This window comes from Mycteria americana, chromosome 1, assembly GCF_035582795.1.
Source record: "Mycteria americana isolate JAX WOST 10 ecotype Jacksonville Zoo and Gardens chromosome 1, USCA_MyAme_1.0, whole genome shotgun sequence".
NCBI lineage: Eukaryota > Metazoa > Chordata > Aves > Ciconiiformes > Ciconiidae > Mycteria > Mycteria americana.
The window spans coordinates 58,998,967-59,016,610 of record NC_134365.1 but is presented as its reverse complement, the minus strand read 5'-3'; the positions used below and the strand labels follow the sequence as shown (position 1 = coordinate 59,016,610).

At 44.2% G+C, this 17,644-nt stretch overlaps 1 protein-coding gene across 4 annotated transcripts; it reads right to left on the bottom strand.

The window, feature by feature from the left end:
* Window positions 1–2,019: 2,019 nt before the first annotated feature.
* Window positions 2,020–15,867, bottom strand: IFT27 (intraflagellar transport 27). Of its 4 annotated transcripts, none has more exons than XR_012775709.1 (9): window positions 15,732–15,867; window positions 12,229–12,308; window positions 11,103–11,162; window positions 10,370–10,429; window positions 9,298–9,415; window positions 8,876–8,985; window positions 8,445–8,664; window positions 5,415–5,517; window positions 2,020–2,212 (listed from the first exon to the last, which is right to left on the bottom strand). XR_012775709.1 is itself a non-coding variant. In XM_075501356.1 (7 exons), the coding sequence occupies exons 1-7, from the start codon at window positions 15,763–15,765 to the stop codon at window positions 8,566–8,568; spliced, it is 561 nt and encodes a 186-aa protein (XP_075357471.1). In that variant the 5' UTR covers window positions 15,766–15,867; the 3' UTR covers window positions 7,931–8,565. The 4 variants fall into 4 exon arrangements, 1 of the variants encoding a protein (XP_075357471.1); XR_012775714.1 differs by lacking the exon at window positions 2,020–2,212 and adding an exon at window positions 4,802–4,982; XR_012775708.1 differs by lacking the exon at window positions 2,020–2,212 and having other exon boundaries at window positions 4,761–5,517.
* Window positions 15,868–17,644: the final 1,777 nt, after the last annotated feature.

The window sequence follows — 17,644 nt, the reverse complement described above, 5'->3', positions numbered from 1 at the left end:
TTCCAGTAAGAAAACCTCAGCCCCAAACACGAGTGCTGTTAGTCTCCCTTCTTCTCAAATTAATCCCCTCCCTCCCCCCCACCTGATCCCAGTTCTTGTTTGCACTCTGAGGGCTGCCTTGCCTTCCCATGCCTCTCTCTTCCCCACGGTTCAGCTCTTTTGTTCCTCTGCGTTATCTTTCTCCTCTTCCCTTGTGGCTCTTCTTCCTCACTGTCATTCATTCAGCTCCCCCTTACACAGACCTATATAAACACCCCCCCCCCACACACACACTCTTTATCTCCATCTCCGTAGTTATCCACTTACCTATTACTGTAGTACCTAGCTGACACACATCTCTCTCCCAGAGACAAACCATCTATCTCCACACCACACACCTGCCAAATCTGCCTGTCTTTCCTTCCTTCACAGCCTTTCTCTCGCTGTCCCCCAGCCAGTCCATTTCTTTGTCTCCCCTCGCCCAGTTCTTCTGTCTTTCCCTCTACAATCCATTCCTCTTTCCTTCTCCCCCACTCTGCCCATCTGTCTGTCTGTCCCTCCTTCCCACAGTTCTCTCCAGCTGATACACATGTACCCCAGTCCGTCTCTCTCTCTCCCCCCTTCCCTCCCTTCACACATTTAATCTCTTTGTGTCTCCTACACACCCAGGCCCACGCTTGCTCTCTCCCATACTGAGAGGAGGCGGCGGCAAAGAATTTGCTGCTGACCGCTGCATTGCTAGGAGGCAAACACATGGCCGGCCTTGTGCAGGCCAGTTTCTGCCTGAGTGCCCCAAGCCACATATCCCCAGCATCATCTCCAGCACTGGGAAAACAGATGGTATAATAAATGAGCACAGTCTGATAAAAGGAGGAAAGGGTGCCTGCCTCGGATGCCCCTCACCCGCACAGAAACACATATCCAACGTGGGCACAGCTCTCTCGCTCCTGTACCAGTCCAGTTTCGTGCCAGAAGTAGCCAGCTGAACAAAGCACAAGCTCTACCCTAGTACCAGATGGAGAGGAGAGGGGTAGGAGAGGGTGGTAGTGGATAGAAAGACCAGTGTTTTTTTCCTGACAGCAGCTTATAACCCCAGAAAGAAAAGTAGATGGCGGGATCGAAGCAGTCTTAAGGTAATGGGGAGGGCTGTTAGCATGGGAGGCGTAGCAGAATTGTGGGGATGTATAGTTACAAGACCTCCATGTGCAGGGACAGTTAGGAGGAAAAAGGCAAGAGGATGGACAGAGTAGAGGAATCAGATGTCAAAATGGTCATGGACTGAGACAGCATCCAGTGATCACTTCTGTCTTGGCGAAGAGGGAAAGCCACCCTACTGGCAGTCTTAGCTGCGCGGGCCATCAAGAGCAATGACTTAGTCCACTTCAAGGAAATATTCCCAGGGTCTCAATGGGTGCAGAAACTAGGGAGGACAGACTCTGCATTACTCTGCTTTTGCTCATACCAGAACTGTCCTCCTGCCCTTACCCAGTTTCATGACATTGTCCAAGAATGCTCCTTTACCTCCTCCGCTACCTCCCCAGACATCTGCTTCCAGAGACTCGCAGCATCCTTTCCTCTGCATTTACCTCAGCTACAAGAAACCCACACTTGTTACCCATTTCCAAACCCACCAGCATTCCTTCCCCATCTAACATTTTCACATTCATTGCAGCCTGATCTCTCTCTGCTGACAATAGCACTGAAAAGCATTATCTTAACCCTGTAAGACGTCTTTCCCAGATGCTCTGTTCTGCTGTCCTTACAAGCTGATTTTATGCCTGATGCTTCAACTGCAACCTGAATTTCAAAACTTCCAGTTTCACAGTCCCCAGACTGAAGCCACGCAACATCACAAAAACAAAGTCCTAGAAATAGCACACAATGGCCATGCACAACTGTTAGACTAAGAGAAAGCGACACTTCGCAGGAATCAAAATTAATTAGCAAAAGCAGAGAAGGGAAACCAGGACAGAAAAGAGATTCCTCCCATGCAGAGCTGAAGGCATTTTTTTATTGTAGGTAATTTTATTCATGAACAGAGTGATTTCTATCTGCTTTACATTGACTTCATACCCATTGCATTTTTCTGGGTTTTGAGGTTAAATATTGATATTCTGGGGAGGTCTTCCGCTGTATGAACTGATCGTGAAGTTTTTGTTGTGAGATGTCAATGCTCAAGTTGTAGTGGGCACTTCTGCTTGGTCAGGTGACATGCAGGTTCTCTTTCCATTCCCTGAATGGATGAACATAATGTATTCAGGATGCTGCAGCACAATTAGGCATAAGTTTATGTGTCGTTGTCCGTGTGTCGTCCCCCGCCCCCCCCCCCCCAAAAAAAAAGTTTAAGCAAATAGATCACCTCACTTTCTGGCAAAATAAAATAGAGTGCTGGAACTAATTTGTGTTTTAAATGATACAAAGATGTGTGGGTGACAATTGTAGGCGTCCATTTCCCTCCACTCAGAAATCCTCTCAGAAGAACTGTACTCAATCTGAATTTCCAACATCTCTTCACAGTCTTCCACCCTGCTAGTCTGATAGTGTCCTTAGCTTACCTACTCTGTTTTTTCTGGTCTCATCTGGATATGCTGTCTCCAGCCACTGCTCCTCACAGCATCACAGCTTGCTGTTCTTATCTCCCCACGCTACTGCTAGGCTTATCATTCTGGATTCTAGCTATTGGTCTATCAAATCCCAGTGTCAACCCTGTCAGGCAGACTTTAACTCATCCTGCTTTGTTCTAATGCAGGCCCTACATCTGGAACCTAAACTGATGGCTACCATTGACCGTACTCATCATGGCTCCGAATTCCCCAAACTGACCTTGGCCCTGAAAACCTCTGTTCAGTTATTTATTCTTACCACCTGCCCTCCCACCTGCAGTGTCATCCAGCTCTACCCTGTATCCTCATTTTCCCTCAATGGCTCATGCAAAAATTACTTTTCCTCCCACTTTATTTCCATACATCATTCTACGAGCCAGGAAAAGCCTTACGTCTTCCCACCCCTAATTCCCACCCTCCCACTCTGCCTCAGCAAATCCTTTGGGCTCTTCATGAAGGGATATAGACCCCAGTCTTTCCTACATATTCCTATTCCCCTACTGCTCCTGCATTTCCCCGCTTTGGGATACAGCAGCTGATAATTTCTGCCTTTATACCTTTCTGCTCACAGTCCCTAACTTGAAGCCCTCATATTGTGTATTTTTCCAGTACTTGTGCAGAAAGATTACAGGCTCCACATTTCTCCAATTGATGCATATCTGGCTGGAGGGAAACTCATCAAACTGACCCCATCCCTGACCCCAGCTTGACATGTAGGGTCTGTCACATTTCCCTTTTAAACATTGCCAGATTTGGATTTGATCTCAGAGACCAGGAAAGAGAGCAATTCCAGGCTTCTCTTGACAAACAGCTCTAGGGGAGGAAATATGTGAAGCTGTGACAGAAGAACGAGAGAAAGACCCCCAAGGAGAAAAAAAAAAAAACCCAACAAACCAAAACTCTAAGTCAGAATGAGAACAGCCAGTGTCTGTGAAACTTACACTGCAGCAAGCTCTGAAGAGCCAAGATGAGGCTGCCAGGACTCAGCTGGGGGTCTCCTGCCAGGAAATTACACTCTAGACTGAGCAACAGCCCCATCTCTCAGGTGACTTTGACAGGGAGTCACAACACCTAAGGAGCCCTGAAAAGACTAGAGACTGAGTAGCTCTCTTCTTTCTCCCTCCCCCAAGCATTGTTGTTCCGGGTCAACAGAGCCAAGGGCAACTGGCACAGAAGACATTGTTCTCAAGGCAAGATGACAGCAGGAGGAGGAAATAGGATGTGAGAAGCAGAGAGATGATGTGCCCTTAGGCTAACAGAGACGTTGCAGGGGCCAACATGGCCCTCGAAGAGCTCCTGCTCAGACTCCACCTCTGCTGCAGAAGGTCCTAGAAGTCCCTTAGCCCCAGCTTCCATGGAGCACCATCTGCAAGATGGAAAAATTACTTGCTAAGAACAAGCAGAGGTGGATATTCTCCATCAAGAAGTGGATATGAGATAGGAAAAGAAGGACTGAGAATGCAAGGGGAAGAGAGGGATCCCATCATGGATGGTGTCAAGAATAGGAATGTCTTCCTGCTATTAGCAGATAATCTGCCATCACCCCGCTGGCTTTATACAGGCAGATAAGACAACAACTGCAAGCAGTTGCCTCCTGAACATCATAGATACAGTAATTATTAAAAGCAGAGCACAGTCTTGAGCGGGGTATGGACCCCCATGGATCTGTGTAAGCACCAGCAGAATGCAGTTGCTGCCTACAGAACAGAAATGCAGTGTTTTCCCTGCTGTCAGCACCTGCGTCAGGCTCCTGGTTTCTCTTGAGATACAGCTCTTAATTGGGATAGATTGTACGTTTTCTGCTGTAGCCCAGCCCAGCTCCCAGTTTAATTGCTAGTTTATGACTTTGCCTGTTTTGTGCTTTCCACGCTACTTCTTTCCCCACTTAATCTAATAGAATTATAGAAAGTATTGCTGGGAGGACCTCAGGAGGCCACACAGTTTATCCTTCTGCCCCAAGGCAGTATTTCATTTTCAACAACATCATGTGTCTTCTGCTATCAGGTCAGATCGGTCCAAGATGTATAGCGGGTAAAGAAATGAAGCTTACCCAGGGGAGTCAATCGGCATAAAAGACTAAATCCAGCCCTTTAAGTCACTGAAGTTATATCAGAAATAACCCTGGTCCAAATGGTGTCATTTATTAGATCAGTTTTCTGAAAGATGTCCTTTCTTAAGTTTTAAGTCTCTAAAATGAACAAATCTCTAGAAGAAACTGTTCTGACAGCCCCATTTCAGTATATTTAATGCTTTATTATGAACAGCAGTGACCACTCCATTGTTAAGACTGAACAAATCTTATCACAGTCTGATCAGCTTGAAACTCCTATTAACTCACACAATAAAACCTGATCTTTCTGGAATTTTACATCCTGCATTTCACTCCACAGTAGAATATGTCTCGCAAGACAAAACAAAACCATTAAAGCATCTTTAATATGACAACTTTACACAAACAAATTTCCAGTAAAATTTCAGAATGTCAGTCAGCTTCTTAAGGTTCTTTCTTCCAAGACGATTTGACTAAAAATTCCACTTCTGTTTTCTTTTGTCTATTAATCTCTCTAAGAAGAAATGTCTTGCAGGCTCGGGAATAGATAATGCAGAAATTAGAAGGATAAAAAAAATCAGCTGGTGATGTATCAAGCTAAGTAAAGCAGGGCACAAGTATAATAGGTATTCTGTGCAGCAGAACCATGAGGACCAAAGGAAAGGTAAGGAGGAGGGACTCCAAGGAGGAAAGAATGTTTTTTCTCTAATCAAACAAGCAAGCAGGAAAAAGAAGGACTATGTATCTCTTAAAAACAGTTAAAGGCCTGTTTGTTTCCTCACCCTTCTTTTGAAATTTCAGTTCTGGTTGAGCTGGGCCTCTTCTGGGTTGTAAACATCCATGCTGAGCACCTGCAGCGCTGCACAATTAGACAAAGTAGGAGAGCTGTAAGAAGACAACAAGCTTCCTGGTCAGCAGACAGGCTTTCTGCCTTCCTCCCACTGTTCTCCACATTGTCTGTAATTCTGAGTGATGCTAAGGCTATAAGCAGCAAACATGCATCCTCACCCTACAGATGTGACTGCAACAGTTACTGAACACAGTAAGAGAAACTTAATAATGGCTTCAGACTCTTACTCATCCTGCTTGCCCAGCTCACCTACTCACTACCCTAAACTCCTTCACACGGACACAAAACTATTTTCCACAGCCTTCCTGTATCTGGCTCCCATGTTCTCTACCCACTCCTCACTACTAGCCTCTACAACCAAGGTCACAAATAAGCTAGGAAAATAGCAACGAGCATCACCTGCATCATGCTGGTATTATATAGCACATTAGCCAGGAAGGACAGTATATTATGCTTTTAAAATGCATTTAGAAGGACTGAGATGGTTATTGTCAAACATACCATTTTAAAGGACATTAAATTTTGTCTACATTAGTGCTTGAAATAGTCCTATAAAAAGCAAGTTGGGAAACATGCTTTAGACACAACCTCTTTTCTAATTCTAGTCATGGCCTGTGGAAAGAGGGAAAGGGGCAGTGGGTGAATCCCTACTGCTAGCTAATTAGATCATACATTTCCTCTCTCAGGCAATATATCTTTCCCTGCATGGGATGCATTTTTCTTCACTAACCTCTCAAAAGCAGCTTCCCTATAAATCACAAATCACCACTCCAAGCATTCCCTTAATGAGATCCTCCAGCTTTGGCATTCATTTCATAAAACAGCGTTACCCAATCTTCATCTTACTGGTGCATTTAGACTGTTCTGTTTATTTGAAGTTATGGGAGGTCTTTCGGGTGCAGAGAGATTGAACTCCCTGGTTAAAGATTGCATAGGATTCACTTTATCACCCATTTCAAAGGCGTTCATCCGCCCTATATACCACACCACTATATACCATACACACCTGGCATGCTGTTTTCAATATGAAAAAATACCTGTCTTGTCTTGTAATCACATCATCAATAGAACCAGGGGGAAATGAGCTACCAAATCAAAACAAACCTTCTTTAATTCTTTAACTAGATCAGCACAGCATCCAAAATAACTTCTATTCTTAATAGCCAGAGGTACTAGCACCTGCAGGCAAGACTCTACTCAGCCCATGTAAATCAACAGGCATGCCCCCAGAATTAACAAGACAACCCATGTAAGACAAAAACACCAGTAATGCTAATCCAATTCAAAAAAGAGTGAGTCTTCTAGTTACTCTAAGCCCATGGAGGAGTCCTTCCTTCTTTGGAGGAAGCAAGAGCTTTCCCAGCTGGTTCTGTCATTTTTTGAGGTGGCTTCTAGCAAAAGAACCTATGCATTTTCTTGTCTTGTGGGCTGAGCTCCTACTTAACTTCTTTAGCTGGTATTCATGCTCCTTAGCTAATTCCCAGCATCAACACGCTATTGCCAGTGAAATGAGCTCAGCTGCTTCTCCAGATTCTTGAAGTGCTTCATAAACTCAGCTGCAACATCTGCAGCCATATTTCTTATATTCAATCCAGTGCAGTTTTCCTAGCATTGGGCATAAAAATGGTTATAAAATGCACATATAAAAGTCTTGAAACACAGATTCCTGAAAAGCCTGCCTGAAAAATCACTCAGTGCTTACTCACTACAAAATTCAGCTTCCCTTGCCCAAGGGAGGCTAACATAATCTGGGAGAAAAGTTACAGTTTTGAACTCCTCGGTGTTAAGCTCAGTTACAAGGCAGTACCTTACCATGGATGCTTTCACATACTGCATTAACAAACAGACTCTCACACATGCAACATCAGTACTCCACACAAAAGAACAGTTCTGTCTAGGCTTTTATCCTTTCTGATATGAAATTTCCAGCCAGACATGGCTGAGTCAGAGTAACTTAGCCAGGTTGTCTTTCATTTCCTGAGTCCTGTTTCCACTAGCGACATCAGAATCACGGTCTTTAATCCGAAATTCAAGGACAAGCAGGGAAAGTTTAACAACAAAGAGGACTCTGATTCTAGTAAGGGATTGAGAACTGAACCTAATGAGAACATGGTATTGCCAAGTTCAGCTGACAAAAAGAAAAATGACACAAAAACACGTAAGATGACAAATGCAGGAAGAAGGAAAGATAGTTTGTTTGAAATTTTGGTCTCATCCCTAGAATAAAAGAGGTATTCTTGCTACCTGACCCCATTTTGCAGATAAGGCAATTTAGATGTGCCTGTAGGAAGTCCTGCTTGCTTCAAGAGAGGTAGTTTCTTGAGAAATCTTGTGACCTGGGACCAGCAGAGGGCACTGCATTACCAAGTGACAGCGGTACAGATGCAAGACAGTTCCTACCAGGCGATGAAAGTGAGCCACGCTGAAGAAAAAAAACAGGCTCTAGAAGACTCTCAGAAACACATACTAGTCATCAGCATATCAGTCCTACAACTGATAAGGGTAACACTGTTAAAACAGGCCTCAAACTCTAGGCACTCCTAGAAACACACCTGAATCCAATTTGGTCCCCACACATCTCAGTCTCCATGTGTTGATTTTAGGGCACAGGCCTCCTACTGAAAGTGCTTTTCAAGCAGCAGGGCCAAATCAGTCCTGCCTAGCAACGTATGTATCAAGGCTGGGTTGCTTAACTTGAAAAACATCCTGTCAGCTTCCTCTCTCCTTCTCCAAACCTCTAAATCCTTGCTTGTAGCAGCAGGAAGTCTGTTCAGACAAGACAATATCAAAGCAAAGAGCTGGCAATTTCCATTCTGCCCTCCCCTTTTACTCCCCGCCTCCTTCAACCTAGCAGACTTTCAGTGAGCAGAGAACCAAGTTAGAGGACATGAAAGGAATGCTGAGGTAGCAACTTCAGAAGAGTGTCTTTCCACTTGCTTATTTCTCATTTATTTTGAATTACCAGAAGATGACCATGAAGAAGCAAATAGCTCATCTTTTTTCTTCTCTCTGTATTCCACCCTGCAGGATTCTGGGCACTAGAAGAAGCTTAGAGGATAAATAAGTCATCCCAGTCATGGCCCTCAAGCTAGTGAGTGAAAAGTTTCCACTTTCTCTTTGTACAGTTGGTGGAATGACTTTGCCAGGATGTGGAAAGGGGCCTCAAAATTTTTCATCTCCTTCTGTAAAGAAATAAGAAAGTTGTGAATGATAAATGGAATAAGCATTTTACTATTTCTGCTCTAACTGCTTCACAAAAGGCAGATTAAAACTGAGGGTGAGTTAGATGACAAACAAATGGAAGAGCCCCCCCAATTATCTTTCTTTACCTGTAAGAGAAGATAACTTTACAAACACCCACTTCCACAGATGGTGAAAGGAGCAGATACTCACCACTGACATCTCACAGTATTCCAGGCCATGTTTCTCAGCCCACTCCTGTGCTTGTTTCTGCTCCACAACTCGACGACCAACCAGGTCTGTTTTATTCCCCACTAAGACACCTACAGAAAAAAAAAATGAAATGAAGGAAAAACAACAACCCAGAAATGCTGACTTGTTAGCAATAAATGCTGGAACATTTGTAGAAGTGGCTGAAAAAGTTGGAGGCGTGGAGAACAGTCTACAACTACCTAGAAAAGATTCCACAAAGGAAACATATTCATGCCTTATCTGCTTTGTGATAAAAGCAAATGAGTTGGAGGAAGCCATGCCTGCCCCTGGCTTAAAATAAATGTTCTATGCCACATCTCAGTGGGAACAACTGCTGTCATACAAGAGGGGAGCAGATAACAAGAATCTCACCCATTTCTTACCTGGGATGTGGACTCCAACTGCTTGAGCCCTCAGCTTGTCCAACCACTTGGCACAGTTGTTGAAAGATCGCTCATTAGTGACATCATACACAAGGCACAGGACGTTGGGTTGTTCCCACTGCACAGCAAGAAAGGAACATTGTCAGTTCTAATGAAACTGATGTGGTCAACAGCCAGTCTATAAACACAGCAAACACAGATGCTAAGACAAAAATACAAAGCCTAACATACAGGAATCCTATGCCCTGGCTGAGGTTTCACATTTCAGTTGAGCTGACTAAATGGATAGCTGGTACTGGGAGAGATGGTCTTGCTCTCTTTCCCCATTCCTGTCTGCATGGTCCTGCTCCTTTACTTGTATCAGCTCTGGCACTCATCTGATCCCTGGGGAAGCTGATTCTTCATGCTGAATCAGTGCAAAATTAATCCTACAGAAAAAAGTAGAAAAGTTTTCTTCCAGTTTGAGAAGCTGAGTCAGCTTCTAGAGGGGTCCCTTGCAAACCAGACCTAGGGCAAGGGCAAAAGTGGAATTGCCTCTTGTAGAGCAATGAACCATTAGGTTGATTTAGCCATCTTATGAAACCCTCACATCAATTAATTGATCCTACGTCTCAAAATGAGATAACACAATGGAGAACTGTACAGGTAAGGACACAAATGCATGAAGGAAAAAATCAAGGGCAGTATTATGCTCAAGGACAAGAACGAGTCCTGTTGGATCAAACACATCACTATAACACAAAAAAAACCCACTACTGGAGTAGCAGCAAAATAGATGTTTTCCTAAGAAATACAAATAACTTCAACTAACAGCACGCAGCGATTCTCAGTTAAACATCCCTATTTCCTTTGTAAGAAAACTGAATGACTATCTGCCTTCTGTCCTCTGGAAAGTATTTCTTCTAGTACTTTTACAAGTTTTAGAGAGGTAGAACAGGATGCATTGGCAACTGAGGTAATTGCTCCCATTTACACTAAAGACAAAGTTTGGTACATCTGCCAGACTGGGAAGTTCAGATCTTCAAAGCAAAAGCACTTCTTTGGAAGAAGAGGACTGTTACATAAGACTTACCAGTTTCTCCAGCATTTCAGAAAATAGATCTTTTCCTGCAGAGTCAAAAATGAAGAATTCCTGAAAGCGGAAGCAGAAAGAAGGCTCTTGCCAGGAAAAATGCAGTGTAGGGAAAGGTTTTGAAAGTAAATACTGGAACTTGTAACTCCTGCATTTTGTTCAGTACAGCAGTGTCATGTCCCTAAGGGACAAGTTCTCCGCACTGAGAATACTCCAGTTCAGATAGTATGAGAAAAGAAATAGCTATTTTTCATGTATAACCAATAAAAGGGTTACCTCCAAGGCCCCAAGTCTGGTTTCCATCCCTACTGGAAACAGAATATGTGGAGAAGGACAGTAACCCGCACTATTTATACAAATTAAACACACGGTCCACAGTCCACTAGTGAGAGTATAGGACATTAAGGAAAAATAACAGATAAGTTCCAGCTTCTGTAGTTCTAAGAAACACGAACTAAACCTGAGTGCCCTAAAGGACAGAACAGAATCCTAACAAAGCTGGCAACAGCTTTGGTTTAAGATGTCATGTTGGATACAAATATGTAAAACTTACATTTTTAAGATTAAACTAACCCTGGACTATCAGCAATTGTACACGATCAGCCTCATTTCCTTAATGCAACTTAATGGCCTTATGAACATGCAGAGCAATCTTCCACCAGAATGAGACTGAAGTGAGGTTTGAGCTCTGGATGTCTCTTTCTGACCCAATTTATGTCACAGAAAAACTCACCACACTATCACTTGTCTCTGGAACTGATACAGCCTTCACCAACAGTTCTATGCCCGTTGTCTGTCAAGAAAAATCAGGAAAACAAGGATCAGAAGAGTTTTTAAGAGCCTGTCCGACTGCATACCAACTATGCATTGGATTGAGGTAATTCTTGTGAAACATTACAATCCCATCAAACATAAACTGCTGGGAACTCCTCATAGCTCTGGTAACATACTCCCACCTACATGTCAAAGCCACGTAGATTTGCTCTGATGGGGGAAAAAGACAGAGAAGAACCAATGTCCAGAGATTTGCTTATATACAACTAAGGGTACTGGCTGAAATCTGCAGGGCTACGTTCACTATCACATTGCTGCTCTAAAGTATGCCTTAGAACGTTTTGCACCAACCATGTGATCAGCTAACATATGGGACTGAGGTTATTTGTGCCTCTTCCACCTTTTATCTCATTCTGCTTTGTAGCTTGTTTGTTTGTTCTATTTCTATCCTTAACTTCTGGTTTCCAACTTTATTTCAATGAATAAACATATTTTAGGGTTTTTTTCTCCACACTCATATTTTCCTTTTTTTGCTTTACTTATATTTACTTTTATTTTTATCCTGCTTCTGATTAGTCATCACCATTGATTCTCACACTGAAAGACTGCAAACTGTATCCTCTTCATCTGGGAACAGTTTCTGTAGATTATAATTATCTTGGGGCTATGCAGCACATCTTCATGTTTGCATAGTGATAAGCGCACTGTCCACATGCACATTTAATAGTTGGAATTAAAAGCTTTCTCCTTCAGCAATGCTTTTTCATAGAGCACTCCCTAAAGGGGGAAGCTCTCTAACACCACAAAAGCTTGTGAAAACATTGGTTCAGCAGGAAATTTATAAAATTAACTAAATTACTCTGCATTAAATTTCAAAAACAGCACCCACATAATGTAAAGACTTACAGAATAGTAAATGGTTTCTCTTCAGAATCTAGGGTGTATGAGAAAGAAAACCCTCTAAGACCCTATCTTGAATGCCTCAACTTAAAATCACATTATTTATTTTGTTCTAGACCTTCTTACTTTTCTCATGCAACTTAGAAAAAATGTTGGATAGCAGTCTGAGCCTGTTGTATGCTTACCAGTGTGTAGTTCTTCTGAAAATGAGCCCCATCATTGCGGAACATCTGGGCTAAAGCACTCTTCCCCACAGCTGGATCTCCTGCAAAACCAAAAGCATGAAAGATTTTTGTTTCATCTTAGAGAATCTTATTTTCCCTCAGTTCTGTTACTATCATATGCCATAAGAGCTTGGATGCTGTAACTCTGAATACAGGCAAGATAACTGTCACAAGAAGCACAAAACAGTCTAAAAGGTAATACCCACGTGAGGAAATGAATATTGCCATTATGCATACTGGTGCTGCCATCAGATTTCTGCTCTATGAACGACAGTAAAAGGCCCCCAGATCAGGGCGGAACTGCTGTTTGTTCTAAAATTCATGCCTACCTTATAGCCTTTACCTAAGAATTAAAATTTCCCAGATATGTTGTCATGTAGAGAAAAACACAATGTGATAAGGGAGACTGCGCTGCACAGGAGGCTATTTCCTCTCCTTAGATTACCCATTTCCCCAGATTCAAATCCTTGTTATATACTGAGTTTAGGGAAGAGACAAGTCATTTATATACGACAAAGCTGCTTAAGCTGGTAACATTCCTCGATGGACTCTTCTTGCTGATCCTGCTAAGAGAGCAACTCTTGCTGACTCAATGCTGCTGGTGGCTCATTAGTTGCATCCTGGGCATAACAGAAGCAAATGTCACTTGGCTAGAGAGAAAGAGCCTGCTGATTCATCCCTATATGGAAGGAAAACCAAGGGGCTTTAGTTTGTGCTCTTCTAGAGCCAAGGCTTTCTGGTATGGCTTGTACAACACTTTGGGCAAACCTGGCAGCTGCCTGCTTTGGCCTGCTGTTACAAAACTCCATAAGATCCAAAGCAATGGCAGAGAACTGCAGAATTCATATATGCCCATATCATGCCATGAAAAATATCATAATCCTTGCAAAACAAAGACTTAACTTACTGTTCCCAAAGGGCTTATCCTCTCTTCACATACTGTCTCAGTAGCCTGGATAGTTCAAAGGACAGGAACCAGGAATTAAATACCTCAGTGGTTCTAGCTTTACCCTTAAAGGAACACTCATGGCAGCCGAGCCTGGAATACAAGTCTTTTACGTTATGTTGTTAATAAATAAACCCAGAAAGGGGTATATTTTGACCCTATTACAGCTTCCTAGGTGGTGTTTCGATGGAAATTGGTAAAGCTATCTGCTCACATAATATTATAGAGGAGGACGGGTGTTTCGGATAGTCACAATTGCTCCTAGATGCATTAACCAAATGTAGTTCTTGTTTAAACACTTTTAGCATGCTTACTTACTTTGAGCTGAGTTGGGCTCATAATATTTAGACAGGAAAATCTGGTAAGTCAGCTTGCTTGTTCCCTGATCAGTTCAAGCTTGTGCTGAAGACAACACTCTGTTCTGAGTGGAAGCTATTCTGTATTTCAATAGACAATTAGATCTGTCTTTGTAAAATGAGATAGAGAAACATACATTGCTCCAAACTGCGCAGGCATCATCCAGTGCAAATTCTTAACTAATGTGTTGCCTTTCTTCAATTTGACAGCCCCAGTTGTTCTTTCCCTTTTCTTATTCTTTGCCATCCTCTTAGCCCATTACATCACTGTACTTTCTCAAAAGAAGTTTCCTTGCCCTTTTCATTTAGTTTGGTCTCATCTGCCAGTACTACATCCCACAGTATTTATTCCATCCATATTTCTGTTATTCTGCCAGAATCTGTAGTGTTTCTCTAAAATGCTTGCTACCGCCAACTGTCTTTCTAAAATGAAAACCTTTTCGTAGTGTCTCCATAGTGAGCTCAAACAACAATATCTTTTACTGCGCGTCTGTAAATTACCCTTGAGATAACACAGGAATCGCTTTCTATTGTCAATCGCTTTGTATTCTCTCTTTTGCTAATAAAAGCCCTTTTCCCCTGTTGTTCTCTTTGACCTTGGTGCAGCTCCCAATACTGTGAGCCACTCTAGTCTTCATAACCACTTCCTTAGGTACACAAGAGTTCCCTGTTCCATCTCTGATGTTTTTGCTCCTACCTATGTAATTGCATTTTCTTGTTCCCTTTAGGTTGTTGTGGTTACTCATCTCTTATGTCTCTTTCACTGTATTGGTCTCTTCTGCAAGAGAGAAGTTATTTTGCCTGGTCTGCTTCATTAATTTATTATCTTTAATAATACATGGATATTATTGTAGCACTCGGGAGCACTACAGATGGGACAGGACCTTCCTGTTGTTTGTGTTGTGAACAGAATTGACAAGGCAGCTCCAGACCCAATTAGGATTAAGCACATAACTGGGTCATCCAAAGAAAACCTATGTGAATTTAAAATGGTCACGGAATTGGCCTTCGGTAACACTAAACAACAAAACGTGAAAGACTTAAGCAAAGCCTACTTATTGGGACCTGGAAACTTCCAAATTGGAAACAATGTGCAAGTTTCAAATCTAGAATACAGGCAAGATACTCGTGCTGTCCACAGTAACTATCAACAGAGGCATGAGGGAGATTAATTCTTTTGCATTTGCCAAAGATCACAACTGGCTTTGTGTGAGTTGATGGTTAGCTGCTTCTGAGGCTAAAAAAAGGCAATCATTTTATTCTGGATGAAGGAAAACAGGTTTGGAGCAAAGAGTTAAACCTGGGAGTTGTCTGCACACAAAGGTTTTATGGATTTGTGCTTCTGGCTGAGGCTGCAGAGAGCTTCAGTGTAGAGGAAGGGAAAAAAAAAAGAAAAAGCTTTCTTCCCGTAGTGTTAACAGTCAGCTGTACTTACTCTCAACACCTCCATAATCCATCCTGACTAAATAAACTGGTGCCTTCACCTCACTTTTTTTCAGGTTAACCTCCAGTTTGCTTGGGGAAAAAGACGCCTCTGTGAAGTACACGTGCTTCATCCTTCTACTCTTTGCTAAGGCTCTACCTTTCCACCACACTCTCGGAATCGTCCCAATTTCTGACATGACCTTTTCCTCCAGCACAAAGGGAGCCTCCCACAAGAGGCAGGACTCGCCTGTCTACCCTGCTCCCTTCACCCTTTCCCCATCCTCAGCCCACCTTTCCACACTGTAGAAATACTCTTTTTTTTTCCTTTCTTTTTTTACAGATCCTGCCCTTGCATTTCAGCTGGTCCGACTACGCTTCACACCCTCCCTGAACACAGCTCTTGATACTCCGCATGTCGTAAGAGGGAGAGGATACGGGGTAGGTAACAACAAACATGATTTCCACCGTTCCCGTCCCGAGGGAGCTGCAGTCTCCACCCCTGTCCTGTCGCCTCTTTCCCCACCTCTTCTCTGTCGGGGCGACCTCTCGACGAGGGGCTGAGACAAGCCAGCCCGCCTCCCGGCGCGGCCCACCACCACCCGGCCGGGGCTCCCCCCTCGCTGAGGGGGCCCGGGTGTCCCAGTGCCGTCCCGCTGCTGGCCTCGTCCCACCCCACGGAGCCCGCTCTAGGCCCCTATAGCCAGCGGGGCGGATGGGACCGGACAGGGCGGACTCACCTGCCAGGATGCACTTGGCAGCAAGCTTCACCATCGCCCCGGCTCGGGGGAAGGTGGCGGCGGGCCAGGAGGGCAGCGGTTGCCGCCACGGCGCTCTGCCGCGGCCCTAGCAACAGCGCGGCCCTAGCAACCGGGCGCCCCGCCTCCTGTAGGAAGCGACAGCCCTCCCAGCTCGGCTGGCTGTGAGCTCTGCTCATCAATGCTAGTCGGAGTTGTTATTGGTCCTCTTGTCTTTTCCCGCCCACCAAGCATCCTGTCATTCAACTCCCCCCTCCGCCCCTTCTGGTAGCTAAGGAGGGGCAGCGCGCTCAGCGGGTGGCGGCGTAGTGTTACGGGGACAACGGGGTGGTTTCTGCCCAGCAACTAACTACGCTGCCAGGCGCCGGCTTGTGGTTGGGTAGAACACAGGGGACCGTACCACGTAGTCGAAATTAACCCACTGGGGACAGGGCAGAAAATAATAAAGTTACGGGCAAAGAACTACGTAATAGGGGCGCGGCAGCACCAACGTGGGAAAAGACAAGTGAGAGTGCGGGAGAGAATCCTCCATTCCCTGCCTATGGTCCCACGGAATGGGATCTTCCGTGCAGAACCGCCCTCACTCTCACGCCTGGCTGAGTGCCTTCCTGCGCATGCGCGCGAGCGGACGCCCGTCTCCCCACCCCACCCCCGGCTTTCCTGTCGTGTGGAGCGCGGACGCGCCGTTCTCGTCACCCGTCCCGCGCGGGCTGTTCTGCGCATGCGCGCACGGTTAAGGGCCGGGGAGCCTCGCGCGCGCTCTCGGCCGTTAGCGGCGGGGCGGGTGCCTGTCATGCAGGCTGAGGAGTGGTGCTGGCTGTGGGGCAGGAGCTGTGAGGCCCACCCAAGGAGAGGGCAGGGGCTGTGTCCTGTCACCGGCTGTGGGAACCCCGTGGTTTAGGTCACTTTCCCCTCAGGGCTCAGAGCTGGAATCAAATCGGAGCGGGAATTGGAATTGCCCAGCCCCTGTGTGTACCCCACTTCGTTCTTTGCTGCAGCTGCTTATAAGTCGGCCACGAATTTCCTGAATTTCACTGTGTTGGTTGGGGGGTTGGGTCAATGTGTTTAAAATAGACCTTTTACAAGGCCTGTGTGTCCAATGTGGAAGTTGAGCAACGTTGCTTCTCAACCTGGGTCAACATTTGATCTGTTATCCTTTCTTCCAGTTCATGCTTTTTCTTGCTTTCGAGTATGTTACTGTTCTCCCAGAGAGAGCTCTCTTCTTGCTCACCAATTTCTTGGTTGCTTTCTTCTTAGTATCTCAGAATTTTGTTCCTTTTTGTCGTCTTTCTTTGTTATTTTTGTAATCTTTCACATTGCAGTAGGTTGTTTCCTTTAATTATTTGTTCTTCTTTTTCAAATATTTTTACTAAGATTTCCCTTGACTACTCTTAAACTATTTCTATGCCCTATTCTTAATCTTTAAACTGATCTTCTGTCTTCCTTAAGCAGTCCAAGTCAAACTTAATGGGTTTGGGTTAGAGCTGAAAAAGCTGACTGTGAAACTTCCTGGTTTTTCCCCTCCTTCCAAACTCTTTGAAAGATCTTACGCTGCTAGAAAGCATGTCATCAATAACAAATGATACTTTTTCAGAGTATAAACTTTGCTTGGCTATACTTAGGTTGTTTACTGTGGAACACAGAATCTGCTTACTATGAAAAGCACTAAGTAAGCTTGGGAAGAAGAGAATAATCAATAATGCATCTGTATTTGCGTTATAAGATTGGACATTCCAAGAGTAGAGTTGGTTGAAAATAAATTTTTCCAAGTTTTATTTTAACCTCAAGGAAGTGCCTGCTTAGAAGGCAGCTTTTTTGGTCTTTTCTTGTATCAATGACCCATTTTACATGTTTGGGACTACATGACATATCTGCCAGACATCTAGCCAGACAAG